Source organism: Coregonus lavaretus (assembly GCF_964263955.1).
Source record: "Coregonus lavaretus genome assembly, chromosome: 5".
In the NCBI taxonomy this organism is placed as follows: Eukaryota; Metazoa; Chordata; class Actinopteri; order Salmoniformes; family Salmonidae; genus Coregonus; species Coregonus lavaretus.
This window is the reverse complement of record NC_139992.1, coordinates 51,488,127-51,503,172: the sequence shown is the minus strand read 5'-3', so window position 1 is coordinate 51,503,172 and position 15,046 is coordinate 51,488,127. Positions and strand designations below refer to the sequence as shown.

At 45.7% G+C, this 15,046-nt stretch overlaps 1 protein-coding gene across 3 annotated transcripts in view; it reads right to left on the bottom strand.

Moving 5' to 3' along the window:
• LOC311129748 (neuron navigator 3-like) overlaps positions 1-15,046 on the bottom strand; it is a 753,845-nt gene that overhangs the window by 138,198 nt on the left and 600,601 nt on the right. For all 3 annotated transcript variants that reach the window (XM_084162171.1, XM_084162172.1, XM_084162173.1), the window contains exons 2-3: positions 8,292-8,409; positions 7,456-7,508 (exon numbers count right to left, since the gene is read on the bottom strand). In XM_084162171.1, the coding sequence (XP_084018297.1) occupies positions 7,456-7,508; positions 8,292-8,409 (171 nt within the window). The remainder of the gene's footprint in view (positions 1-7,455; positions 7,509-8,291; positions 8,410-15,046) is intronic.

The following is a 15,046-nucleotide window of genomic DNA, read 5'->3' as shown; positions in this document are numbered from 1 at the left end:
TTTTATCCAAAGCGACTTACAGTCATGCGTGCATACATTTATTTTATTTTTTTTGTGTATGGGTGGTCCCGGGGATCGAACCCACTACCTTGGCGTTACAAGCACCGTGCTCTACCAGCTGAGCTACAGAGCTGAGGCTCTTCACAGAGGGGACCAGCAGGGTCAAGCGTTGGCATCTGAAAATTGCCATCTACATAACCTGCTGGCCAGTCAAGTAGCAAGGTGAGAAATGCCTTCGCAGCTAGCACCGTTTCCTGCCACCAACGACCTCACACAACCCCCAATACCTACCGAGTAAAACTAGAAACTGTGGGTGCATCCCAAATGGCACCCTATTCCATATATAGTATAGTGCACTACTTTTGACCAGGGTGGCATTTAGGATGAATCCCATGTCTCTGCTCCAGGGCTGAGATTGTAGGCTTTAGAGGAAAGGACATTGTGACGATCCTCACAATTGATTGAAACCGTGACACTACCCCTATCGCATTGAAGGTGATTGAGAGGGTGGCTGTGTCGAGCCAGTTAAGGCAGAATGGAACAAATTAAAAGCCGCAAGGAAAAGTGAAGGGTCTTTTTCGAGCTGAAATCTCTTGGTGCATAAATGGACTGTCCATAAAAAAGTATTTTGGGAAGTGTACCATATTTATGGAGAACACGAGGAAAAGAGAGATGGAGGCAAAGAGGGAGAGATGGAGAGAGAGAGAGGTAGAGAGAGAGAGAGAGAGAGAGAGAGAGAGAGAGAGAGAGAGAGAGAGAGAGAGAGAGAGAGAGAGCGACAGACAGATGGAGGCGGTCAGGAACTTCAGTTTTGTGAGGGAGAGAACAGAGATAGATCAAAGGTTACCAATCCCCTGACAGAACCTTTTTAACAAGTCAGCTTTTTTTCCTTTTAACAGGGCAGCCGTCGAGGCCTCTTTTTTATAATGAGAGATTAAAAGGGTCCATGTGGGGTACAACTAGGGACATAACAAGCCTGTAGGTGTTCCCTCGTCAGTTCTAAAATAGCCTACTGTGTAGACACATGAAAGGGTTGCCCCCACCCCAAAAAAATTGTCCTCCCATGGCCTGGCCTTCATGGAGGAAGAATGGAAATTGGATGAGGGTTTGGAGTAAATCCATGGCAATGAGCAATGAGATAGAAACTCGAGCAGAGATGCACAGCTTCAATCCTCCACAGAACGGCTGATTTGCATTATTTTAACTAGGCACTTATTTCTACCTGGGAGAGGTGCGTGCGCTGCCAATGGGTAACATTCATTGATCAAGTAAGTGGGAGAGAGAATGGAAAAGCAGCAGGACTGTAGAATACGAGGGCCAGAGTTGTGACTAGAGGATGATCCTATCCAACTCCGTTTAGAAACGGTGAAAACACTGTTCCAACTATCCAGCTGCTCAAGGCAACTTCAGGTCAATTATCTATTCCAGGGGAATTCAACTCTTACCCTACGAGGTCCGGGGAACTTCTGGTTTTCTGTTCTACCTGATAATTAATTGCACCCAGCTGGTATCCCAGGTCTAAATCAGTCCCTGGTAAGAGGGGAAGATTAAAAACAAGTAGTGGAACTGGCTTTGATGTCCAGATTTGAATTTGAGGGATATATGTCATCATAGTGAAACCCAGGGACACTCCCCAGCCTCTCGTCATGAACCTTCATATGTCGCAGCATTACCAGACCAACTGATCCTCATCTCACAAGGACAGGCTTGACAGCTGGAGCTGGCAAATCCAATAAGCAACCGGTGGAATAAAACAGTGCAGATGATGAACAGTTTAGCCACACAGGAACCCAGGCCAACACTTCACACCAGGTATACATGATCCATCTAAGAGTGCTGATACTGTATTAATGCTGGCAGTGTCGGGCGAACAAGGTTAATGGGATGGGCGCGTGCTGCGTGTCCCTCATCTATCCGCCTGCGCACTGCCAACAGATTGGCCCCAGATGACGCGGGCTGCTTCACGAGTCCTTAACCAACACTTAACTCTATTATGCCCTCTGTGTCACTTTGTGACGGGAGAAGGAACCAACCAACCTCACTTCAACTGACTACTGCAGCCTGAGGCTCTCTCTGAAGGAAAATACTAGGGTTGTATTGGTTAAAGTGCTGCTAGGGCAAAGCAGGCATCGCTGCCTCAAGTCTCGGAGTCTCTGTAAAATAAAGATAATCACTTTATTATCCCCATGAGGCAAGTTTGTTTGCGGCTCTGTGCATACATTAAAATACATCATCAAGCATAGACAAAGGACATATGGAAACAATTACAGACAAATTCTATCATAATAGAAAAAGTTCAATTCATGAGCGATTCTATGATTCATCTATTCAACTATATACACATCAGTACAGTGCCAACTACAGGGACACTGGGGCTTCTTAGACTCCAGCGACTTCAGAAGGACAGTGAACCGAGCATCACGTCATGTCTGCGTTACTCTGATGTGTGCTGCGGTTGATTAACGACGCCCTTAATGAGAATGATTAGGCTTAATCTTTCTGCTGAACAGAGCCTTTTACGATCCAGGCTGCCATTCTCTGTTTGAGCGTCGTTTCTTCTACAACGACTAAAGAAGAAGAAGAAAAAACTGCTCTGTTCAAGGGCACTGTTTGTGCATATCTAATTCCCCTGGCTATTCCATACACAATTAGAGAAGTGTCGCTGTCAGAAAGCGTTAGATTTAACAGTGGAAGAGAAGCGCAAAATATGCTGTGAGATGAAAGAGGCATCTTAAAAGACACAGAGCTCTGACGTGACGTCTTAATAAACAGTGTGTGAGTTCTTCCCCACATGGCTAACCCAGTGTAAAGAGACATAGTCAGACTGTAATCCCTTTACACTGTCTTGTCCTTGGGAGGATCTCAATTGCATTTTCTTGATTCCTGGCATCCTCTCTCCTCACCTCCTTCTCAAAACCCATTTAATGAGATGGGGAGAGGAACCTCCCCTCTGACCATCTCATCCAATGGGTTTTGAGGAGACAAAAAAAAAACACAGAAAAAAAATGTACTTACTGTGACTGAGATATGTGGTTTTCCCACCTAACTATCTTAAGATGAATGCACTAACTGTAAGTTTCTCTGAGCAGCTGCTAAATGACTAAATGTAAATGAGAGAGGATGTGAGGAGTCAAGGAAACACAATTGAGATTCTTCTCTTGTTTGGCTCAGCCTGCTGTAGTGTATTAAAATTATGACTTTGTTAATGTTTTTAAGTGGAACCTGAGAGGATGTTTATTTAGTGTCAAAGGGAATGGTTTTTAGGGTGACGCCCCATACAAGACAGGGGATTGGACAGTAGAGGGAGCCACCCATATTTTGGGGAAGATTATATATACTGGGTTTAAACGAAGAAGACCAGAGCGGCCATTACAATTTGGGAACCACTGCTCTCCGGGTGATCTGGACACCTGTACACTTATGCTGAAATCTTGTGATATGAATAAAACTTATGATCAAAGTTCAGTATGAGCGGACTCCTTTGTTTAGCAGCAATGATTAGCAACATTACTCGACACTACACTGCCTCTGAAGAGTGGTCGTGCACTCTCCCCACTGGGACCAAATTGTCCTGTGGGTCTGGATGTGGTTTACAGAGACTCTCAGTCCCAGTTCCCAGCAAACCCAACCCCAAACACACCAAGCGGCATGTTTGGAGAAAGGCTCGCTCAGAATTCCAGACTCGACCACTGAGAATGCCAGGCCCTTTGGAATCGCTACCATCTCTCACATGTAAAGTATTCACGCTTTCCTCCCGCTTTTTCTCACCCCTGGTGCCCCCAGTTGGCCGAGATGCCCTACCTCTTGCTCTTTCACTAACGGAGAACAATCGTGTTGGGGTCAATTAGTGTTCTCTACCGGCTGGCTGGCCTTAAACGAGCGCTTAGCCACGTTCTCTCACAGACAGATTAATTAGCCGACCTGAGCGGAGTCAGATCAATGGGAGAGAGTCTATTATGCAATTTAGTCTGTGAAGTATAGCTGGAGCCGTGTTTGAGAGAAGCCTGTTCCTCCTACTTCCTCAGGCAATGAGAGATGCTACCCGCCTGCTGAAAATAGTTTCTTCAGTGTTGTTCAGCTACACAGCTACAAGCTCCAAAAAGCTCAATGAACAAGACTTAAGGAATGAGTCATTTCTCCGCTCAGTAGCGGTGATACAGTGCCCTCCACTAATATTGGCAACCTTGGTAAATATGAGCAAAACGGGCTGTGACATTTTTTTCTTTATTGTTTATCCTCTTGGTCTTTCATTTAAAATATTCACAAAAATCTAACCTTTAAATAAAGTAAAATTGAAAGAAAATGTTTATTCTTATCATAAAACAAATATTTTTCTCAAATATATGTGTGCCACAATTATTGGCACCCCTTCATTCAATACTTTGTGCAACCTCCCTTTGCCAACATAACAGCTCTGAGTCTTCTCCTATAACGTGTAATGAGGTTAGAGAACACATGGCAAGGGATCTGAGACCATTCCTCCATACAGAATCTCTCCAGATTCTTCAGATTCCGAGGTCCATGCTTGTGGACTCTCCTCTTCAGCTCATCCCACATGTTTTCTATGGGGTTTAGGTCAGGGAACTGAGATGGTCATGGCAAAACCTTGATTCTGTGGTCAGTGAACCATTTTTGTGTTGATTTTGAGGTGTGCTTTGGATCATTGTCCTGCTGGAAGATCCAACTTTAAGCTTCCTAGCAGAGGCAGTCAGGTTTTGATGTAATATCTGCTGGTACTTGATGGAGTCCATGATACCATGTATCCTAACAATTTGTCCAGGGCCTTTGGAAGAAAAACAGCCCCACAACATCAAAGATCCACCACCATACTTCACATTGGGGATGAGGTACTTTAATGCATAGCTATCGTTCTGTCTACGTCAAACCCACCTCTGGTGTTTGTTTCCAAAAAGCTATATTTTGGTCTCTTCTGACCATAGAACCCGGTCCCATTGAAAGTTCCAGTAACGTTTGGCAAACTGTAGGCGCTTAAGGTTGTTATTTGATGACAGCAAAGGCTTTTTTATGGCAACCCTCCCAAACAACTTGTGGTTATGTAGGTGGCGTCTGATCGTAGTTTTGGAGACTTTCTGACCCCAAGACCCAACTAACGTCTGCAATTCTCCAGCTGTGATCCTTGGAGATTTTCTGGCCACTCGACCCATCCTCCTCACTGTGCGTGGGGTCAATATAGACACACATCCTCTTCCAGGCCAATTGTTAACATCTCCAGTTGCTTTAAACTTCTTAATTAATGCCCTGATAGTGGAAATGGGCATTTTCAACCGTTGAGCTATTTTTTTGTAGCCATTTCCAGATTTGTGCAGCTCAATAGCCTTTTGTCGCACATCATTACTGTATTCTCGGGTCTTTCCCATAGTGATGGATGACTATGGGAACATGGCCTGTGTGTCACCTCATATTTATACCCTGTGAAACAGGAAGTCATGGCTTACCACTTAATTGTTCCTAATCACTCAGGTGAACTTAAAAATGTAAAATATGAATGGGAATATACTTCAGTTAGATTTTACTCATGCATTTCTAGGGGTGCCAATAATTGTGGCACACATGTTTCGGAGAAAAATATTTATTGCATTTATTTCACATTTATTTTTTTCAATCATTTTTACTTTAACTAAAGGTTCGATTTTTGTGAATATTTTGAATGAAAGACCAAGAGGATAAACAGCAAAGAAATTGTTTCACATCCCGTTTTGCTCATAGTTACCAAGGGTGCCAATATTAGTGGAGGGCACTGTATATATGGACCGACACGATTGAGGTCTCACTTTACATTACAGAGCCCTTATTACAGTGTAATTATTACAGTTAGTATTGTAATTACTCATTTTTACACTGTACTTCACACTGTAGTTTAGGGTAAGGGTTGCTGCTGTAAGTACTATGAAACAATGAGTAACTACAATATTATTAAATTGTACTTACAGAGATTTTACACAATGATAGCAATACTAATGTAACGTGTTACGGAATTGGACGTTTGCCTATTCCCATCAACAGTTGAATGCAGGGCTCTCCAACCCTGTTCCTGGAGAGCTACCGCACTGAAGGTTTTCGCTCCAACCCTAATCTAGCGCACATGATTCTAATCATTAGCTGGTTGATAAGATGAATCAGTTTAGTTCCAACTGGGCTTGGAGTTAAAACCTACAGGAAGATAGCTCTCCAGGAACAGGGTTGGAGTTAAAACCTACAGGAGGGTATCTCTCCAGGAACAGGGTTGGAGTGAAAACCTACAGGAGGGTATCTCTCCAGGAACAGGGTTGGAGAACCCTGGTTTAGTTACTCATATTAGCTCGATCACACAGACAAAACCAGAGAGGCACATAGCATCAATTGCCACAGCGATAAAACACACTCTGAAAACCTGTCTGCCACATCATCTCCAATTATCCTCTGTTACCTCAGGTGTTCCTGAATTGCCCTTTGACCCTCAGTGGCTTGCCTTAAATCCATCCAGTTCTGAGGACCAATGTTTTCCTCTCTCCAGAGTTGCTCACTGCAGCACAGCTCCACAAGTGTGTCAGATGTCCTCTCTGCTCATGTCCCCCATACACCCCGAGCCACAAGCAGACGTGTTTCCTCAAAGTCAAGTGCCCCTCCCCACCACAGGGGCTGGCGCGGCCAATGAGGCTCATGCTGGATCAATGGGCTTTGAGTGACTGAGACAAAGAGTGAACACACACACACACAGTCACGCACACACACACAGGCATACACACAAACACAGGCATACACACAAACACAGGCATACACACACACACACACCTCCTCCAGCACAAATCCTTTAGGGACAGGGGTGGCTGGCGTCTGGACCTGCATGCCTGTGGTGTTGTAGGGGAGAGCCCATAGTGACCAGTGTGTCACAGTGGACCAGACCCAGCTCTAGCCACAAACACAGGGCTTTGGCCAAACACCAACCCTGCTGGGTTTACTGTAAGACAGAAGCCTGGTTTGTAAGCCCCCCTCAGAATCCATTACAACTACACTCAGACTACACGGCAATACAGCTAGCTAAGTCACTTTTAATTACACTAGTGGAAAAGATGCCAAAACAGACGGACAATGTGAGAGAACCCACTGAATTACAGTTAGATTGAGAGGTAATCGTCAAGCTGTGGGCTGTGTGCATTTAGACATTATGCGTTTAGAGTCACATCATTGAAAGAGTATACTCTTGGTTAAGAGATTCTTTGCAATTAGGACCATAGCAGTCAGCCTTCTGTGGTCTCTGAATAGTACTGTTATGTTATGTTTCCTGCAATCCGATCAAATATGTTTATGACAGTACGCTGAAAGACCTACAAAGCGTGTTCTAAAATGTACAGACTGCAATTCTTAACCAGGCCAACATTTCAATACCATACACCAAAATAAACCAGAAATAATGCTATCATTTCTACAAAAATAAATGTGAAATAGCAGACTCACCATTTGTGATTGACTCCTGGGGCTGCCATTGATGTCCTCCACTTTTTCATTTGCTGGAAGAAGAATAAAAAAAAAAACGTAAGTGTGAAACCTTCTCAAAATAAGAAGTGCCTAAACACACAGTGAAGAACCAGCGACCCATCTGTGTTAGGGGACTTCTAGTCTAGTCTGGTGGAGGAGCCCAGCATCAGCAGGAGCATGGATCTCTCTGTGTGTGTGTGTGTGTGCGTGTGTGTGTATATGTGCGATTCTGTGTGTGTGTTTGTGTGTGTGTGTGTGTGTAGGAATGCCCCCTGCCTGACCACGGAGCAGTGAAAGTTTGGGAAAATAAAACTCTCTGCTAATTCATCAGCTGCTGCCTGACTGTTACTGACGCTGGATCTCGAGCCATTGTCTGTTCGGGAGAGCAGGGTAAAGTTTCAAGAGAGCCCGGGAGGTGGGAAAGAGAGAGAGGCAGAGCATCAACACCAGCCACTCTAGGCTTGCTAAAAGGCACACATGGAAGACACATGGTTCAGTAGAGCAGGACTAGTTTACAGTCCGTGTGTAGTGGGTGGTCAGGGCTGTAGCTTCTCTCCTGACACAGACTTCAGTTGGAAATGAAGATAAAGTGTTTGTGTTTCGTCTAAATGCCTGAGGCCGTTATGTTTTATAGCTGGGTATATGTATAGTTTTCCTCAGCCTAACAAGTGAGGTTAAGTCAGGAGTGAGTGTGTGTGTCTGTGTGTGTGTGTGCGTGTGTGTGTTTGTTTGCATCTGTGTCCATGTTTGTGTCTGTGTGTGCGTGTGTGTTTGCGTCAGTGCCTGTGTGTGTGTGTGTGTGTGTGTTCTCTCACCTATGATCTGGATGATTTCTGCCAGCAGAACTCCGTCAGCAATGTCTATGGTCAGGTCCTTGATGAGTCGAGGGCAGCCAGACTTGGTCAGGTAGTGGTTGGCCCAGTCTGTATAAATCTACAACACAGAGGACAATATGGGGTAAGGGTGGGATCTATAACCATAGACAAAGAGAAAGGAGAGAGAAAGACTGACAAGAGAGAGAGAGAGAGAGAGAGAGAGAGAGAGAGAGAGAGAGAGAGAGAGAGAGAGAGATAGAGAGAGAGAGAGAGACTGACAAAGAGAGAGACAGAGAGACTGACAAAGAGAGAGACAGAAAAAGAGAAAGCTACAAGATGATCTGACTAATTTAAAGACGGGAATCATAGTGCTTGGCATTTCCTATTTGAGGTATGTGTCACGTTTGTTTTAGTACCATGGTCACTGCTAACCTCGACCACACAAAATAACAAACACAGGCTTCCTTAGACCTCCTATCTCCCAGAATCAGACGGCCCAGTTCTATCTCGACATAAGTAGCAAAAACAGCACACCAGTGAGTATTAACCAAACAGTGGATTCCCAATACATCTCTCCAACACAAACACAAATATTGAATCAAAGACAGACGCTTACAACATCAGAATGACTGGCTGGGTTTATGAGCTCACTCTGCAGGGCTGGGAAGGAGATCAGATCACCCTTTTAAAGAAGATATCCGACCAGCTACTAATGCATCACCAGCATGACGTTTAACTGCTGTTACTTTCGGTCTTTCAATAGACTCCATAAACCGATTAGGGCCAGGACGATGCCAGTATAGTGGTATCATGGCAAGGAAACAAAACACCAAGCGGATTTAACTTCTTTAGGAAAACAGTCCTAATGTTGGAAACAAACATCATTATGTTGTCATCCAGAATCACGTATCTATTTCCAAGCTATAGCACACAATATTTTACATGAAGCAGGTTTTTAAAGGACCAAAGAGTCTCGTCTGCTTCGTGTTTTCATTTTTGCCATGGAAAAAATATTGCGATACTGGTATCATCACAGTCCTCAAACCAATAGGTTGATTTGTTAGCTATGTACTGTACTGGTGATTGAAACTAACAGCTGCAGAGATTTTGACGAGTTCTGTTAGGGGGAATCACATCTGTGGTTTATCCTTACATTCCTCCAACTCTCTTCAGGCAGTCCACTATCTCGCTGAACACTCATTTTGAGAGGATCATCTTCTCATACTGTCTATCTACCTGCAGGAGGAGGGAACCACAGAGAGGGAACCACAGAGAGGGAACCACAGAGAGGGCAGGATGAACAACAGTGACTGCAGCGTTTTCAGAGCAGCGAGGCTGTGCGTGATTCATGGAAATACTCAGAGACAGGCACAGAAGGGGCTCTTCTCTTCTCTGACAGAGTTTATTTCCACTGGGTTCTCTGGGGGGTACTTTGAAAAAGGCGTACCTCAGGGGTCCGTTGTGGAGCCGCTCAAAGATGCCCACCACCATACCAGAGCATCGCACTCTTCTTGTTATCCTTAGATTAATTCAAAAAAGCAAGAGGGCTGGTTTTTCATATCCTACATGTGTTTGTGTGAGGACTCAACCAGCATGAGGAATTTTCAATGTCAAAATCTGCTCAGAAATGCAAGGGCCTCTGTGGAGGGGTTTTGTCTGCGACTTTCAGACCACCGGTGGTCTACTAAGAATGCCATTGACTGAAACTGTCAGAACCACTTCAATATCACTAAAGGAGCTGTTTTAAAAGGACCACTTGATAGAGAGGTTAAAAGACGTACGTATATGCAGATTATAGGCACTTTACATCTACCAGCCTATGGTGCCCTTTTCCCAGCAACTCCCTCATAAAAACCAAGCTCCTTATTAGGAAATGATACCCCCCCCCCCCACACACACAAACACACCCCCACCTCACACACTGCTCCCAATTAACAGTGTTTCTCTCTCTTTCAGGGAACGGGGCACGTATCCTTCAAAGACGCCTCCTTTCAAAGGTTTTATCTGTTGTGGTTTTGTTCGCCGGCTTCTCTCTGATGAGGGAGGCATTAAAGAGAACCAGGGAGAGGCGTGAAGCGCCTTCGTCAGACAGACACACACACCACGTGTCGGAGTACAGTACACACACTCTTAAACCAGGCCCCACTAGGCCTCACCACTACTACTGCCTGAGGAGAGGGAACAAGCACAGTGTGGAGAAGAGAGCACGCCTCACATTCTGACACTTCTAGTCACAGAAGCCGCGGGAAATACTATGACGGCCGAGGGATATGGAGAACGGACTGGGTTCATGACGTCTCTACTAACGGCTGTGACAGATAACACCAAGTATGCACTGGGACGGCAAGGGGCCTGGGTTTGGAATGCCAGGGGGGTACAGTAAGTGACAGAAACTTCCTCAAAGAGAGGAGCCTGCAGAGGAGGAAGGTGCTCTTGATCCTCTGCACCTCTGCAGCACCTCCCTCCCCCAAAATAAGAGTGAATCAGGAGAGTGCCGCATTGACACAATCACAGGGAGAGAGGGAGAGAGAGAGACAGAGAGTTTCCTCTGCCAGGGATGTCTCTGGTAAAAGGGGAGTGTTCGATCAGCGTTTTGACACAAGGGGAGAGACGAGGGGAGGCGTGCCTCATTAAGGCGGAGGGGGACGGATTCAATTAAATTCACCACAAGCGATTGTTTTGGAGAGAGAGAAACTGACTGCAACCGCATTTGTCAATTGGAGGAAACATTTGGAGTCGTTTGTTAGGGTTTTCTGTCCAGCCAAACAAACAACATGCTCAACACTAGAATTAAATTGTGCTTATTCTCTAACGATGATTGTATAAATTACAATCACATTCATCCATTTTGGAATAATTCACAATCTGAAAAGCTAGAGGGGCTCCATGGAGTTAAACTACATTCCACTATGTCTACGCCCTAAAATGTCACCCTATTCCATATAGTGCACTACTTTTGACCAGACCATATGGGCCTGCTCAAAAGTAGTGCACTAAATAGGGAATATGGTGCCATTTGGGACACATCCTATATGAAGTAAATGGGTGTGACAGAAAATAGAAAATGATTACAAAGCAGTCTCTAAATCAGATAATGTAATGGAGGGAAAAAGGAAGGACACTGCTTCAAGGTGAATCTGCCCCCCCCCCCCCCCCCCCCAATGCATTCATTACAGCACTAAAAGAGACCCACACAAAGTTAGCCAAACCAGCCAGTATGTGATCTGGACCTACACCCAAACCACAACAACAGATTGACAAAGAAACTGCCTAGCCAACTTATTTATTTCATGTGAAACTCAACTAGGCAGCCAGCCTGAACCTACCCTTGTCTGTTTCACTGACGGTAAACATTAACAGCTTCTCATTCACTCTCCTCTTCTCTTTCTCTTCACTGTTGTTGCTATTCATTCGGTCTCTTTAAGCCCCTTAAATAGAGACTCACGGTTCAACATGTCGTGCATTTTTGTCTCAGTTTCCCTGACTCATTATTTTATTTTCTTGCTAACAGCTCTGACTCAGGGTGCAATTCCATCCAGCTAACAAACGCTGTCAGGCAACGACAGAACAAATGCTGTCTGGCAACGACAGGACCTATCATCCTAACAGAAGCCCTAACCTCAGCCGTGCCACTCTCAGCGTTCATAGAGAATAATGACATCAGGACACACACACACACACACAAACACACACACACACCTCGCACACACAAGCCCACACCCCCTCCTCCCTCCATCCAAGCTCCCCGAAGCAGTTACAACTATCTATTCTCCAGTGACGTTAGCTACAGAGCTGTCAATGTACCTGTTATGAAGCCATCTCCCTCAGCGTCAGGCTCCTGTACAGATAAACAATCAGCTTTCACGCCAGTGTGAGAGTGCCTTGCGGCGAGCAGATGGACTGATTTACAGTCGGAGCTCAATGCAGTGTCTATGGCTGCGCAGGTACTGCCGGCAACCTGCAGTGGCCCTTTAATACCTCCGGGGGGAGCCAGCCAGCTACCAAGGAGAAACAGAGTCTCAGGGCTTGAGGGACTGAAGCAGACCTGTCTGTGACTTTATACAGGCCAAAGGTATTCACTGTGCTGTGGAAGTCGAAGCAGTGGACTTTTATCACTGATATGTGTAGCAGAGAAGGATGGGCTTTAAAACACACACTCACGAACACATGCACACACACACACACACACTTAAACACACTCATTAACACCCAGTTGTTCATATGAGGATGAGCCCAAACATGACACTGAGGTGGACATGGATATATGCACTCACACACCTGCACACTACACACCACAGCAATAATATTTTCAATGCAACAATAGCAAATAATGTATACAGGTTTGCTTATGTGCCGTTGGATATCAGCCTGAGCCAGACTTGATTTAGTTGTTGCTGTTTTTCTCTGATTTCATGGTAGTTTTCCATTGGTACCACTAGTCTTCCCAGCACCACATGTGACAGACCAGAGATTAATGACATAATGGCAATGATTCCTTAGTTTGTCAGGAGATTTGAGAGGTGGGCTGGGAGAGATAAAGAGATGGAGGTTGTGTCTGGGGTTGTGTCTGGGGTTGTGTCTGGGGTTGTGTCTGGGGTTGTGTCTGGGGTTGTGTCTGGGGTTGTGTCTGGGGTTGCTTCTGGGGTTGTGTCTGGGGTCCTCATTTCTGTGGCAATGGGATGGGACACCCCCTGGCTGTTCAGTGGGATGGGACACCCCCTGGCTGTTCAGTGGGATGGGACACCCCCTGGCTGTTCAGTGGGATGGGACACCCCCTGGCTGTTCAATGGGATGGGTCACCCACCCTGGCTGTTCAATGGGATGGGACACCCACCCTGGCTGTTCAATGGGCTGGGACACCACGTGGCTGTTCAATGGGATGGGACACCACGTGGCTGTTCAATGGGATGGGACACAACGTGGCTGTTCAATGGGATGGGACACCCCTGGCTGTTCAATGGGATGGGTCACCACGTGGTTGCTCAATGGGATGAGTCACCCGTGGATGCTCCCACAGGTTAGCTAAGGAGGTAAAGCTGTCAGTGTGTGGTACCTATGTGTCTGTTGGCCTCTGGCTGTACCCCTGTCCCCTTACTACAGCTAAACACCCCGTCTCCCTCTCCCTCCCTCCCCCTCTCTCTCCTTTCCATCTCTCTCTCTCTCCTTTCCACCTCTCTCTCTCCTTTCCATCTCTCTCTCTCTCTCTCTCTCTCTCTCTCTGTATCTCTCTCTTATACAGGCAGGTCACAGTCGTCTAGACACAGACAGAGAGAGAGAATTGTCTGGCTAACAGAGAACATGACAAATGTCCCCCTCTCTCGGGTCTGAGGATTCTGCTGACATGATCACTGGTGGCATTGTCTGAAGGTCACAATTGCAGCGACATCCTAGCCTGAGTCACAAATGACACCCTATTCCCTATATAGTGCACTATTTTCTATCAGAGCCCTATTGACCCTGATCAAAAGTATTGCACTATAGGGAATAGGGTGTCATTTGGGACGCAGATCTTGCCTCCTTGTACAGAGTGGTGAGAAATCGAAACACAACAGTCTTGATTTGGTTTACTGTTCCCTCTTATAACAGTTAGTGGCTAATAGCTGGTAGATGTACAGTATATCTCATCAATACAGTCAAGGGAGTGTACAGGGATTGCAATGGGACCGGGATCAATATCCACATTAAAGACCACCTATTGAGTCTACAGTGTATTCGAACATGATTGGATAGTATCCGACTGCTATTAGTGAATCCAACACCAAGGAGTGACTGACAATGCTGTCTATGGGTAGTCTATGGGTAGTCTATGGGCCCTGGTCAATAGGGTGCCATTAGAGACTCAGCCTTACTCTCTGAGCCGATTCAGTTAGGGGCTCTGACCACCCAGTTCTAATACAGGGTAATTGTATTTGAGGGTTGATTATACATAGGCATCACTCTCTGCAATGTTACCATGAACCCTAGGGACCTGAACCTCAGCAGTAGTAAATGGAGATTGGATGAAGAGAGGTACCGTTCACACTCACACTCACTCCCATAAAAAATCCAAGCATGGCAAAGAGACAATTCATGCAAGTTGGACAGGGCCAGGAGAGACATCCTTCCCAATGCAAGGCATTTCCACTGTTAGCCTGTATAGACTACTCCCATGGGCATGACACATCTTCAAACCCCAATTTTTTCAGAGAAACTCTCACCATCTTGTCTTCAGAGGAGAGTGGGCCTCCTATTCCACCCAACTGACTATGGTGTCTCCCAAATGGCACCCTATTCCCTATATAGTGCACTACTTTTGACCAAGGCCTATAGGGCAGCATCTCTCCCACAGCAAAATATATTTTGGGGCGCAACCTTTAAATAGGTCCATAGTGAAGTGAACACCTTCGTAACCACACCAACTATCAATCATTGCTGAGGCTATGTGTGTTCCAAAAAATTGGTCAGGCCCCGACTTGGTCGGTTTGAAAACGGATCTGTCCAATCATATCGAGGGGCGGCGGAGTTTGGTTTGTCTTTGATTCTGGCAAATCACAGACGCACATTCCTGGTGGATCTAGGTGATTTTCACTTAGCCCTGATGAAGCCATCTCGCTCTGAAGGAATGTCACTTGGAATTTCCAGAACGTCATGAACTGTGCTTAACCCATCTGAATCTCTCTCCCTCCCTCCCTCTCTCTCTCTCTTCTCCCTCTCTCTTCTCCCTCTCTCTTCTCCCTCTCTCTTCTCCCTCTCTCTTCTCCCTCTCTCTATCTCTC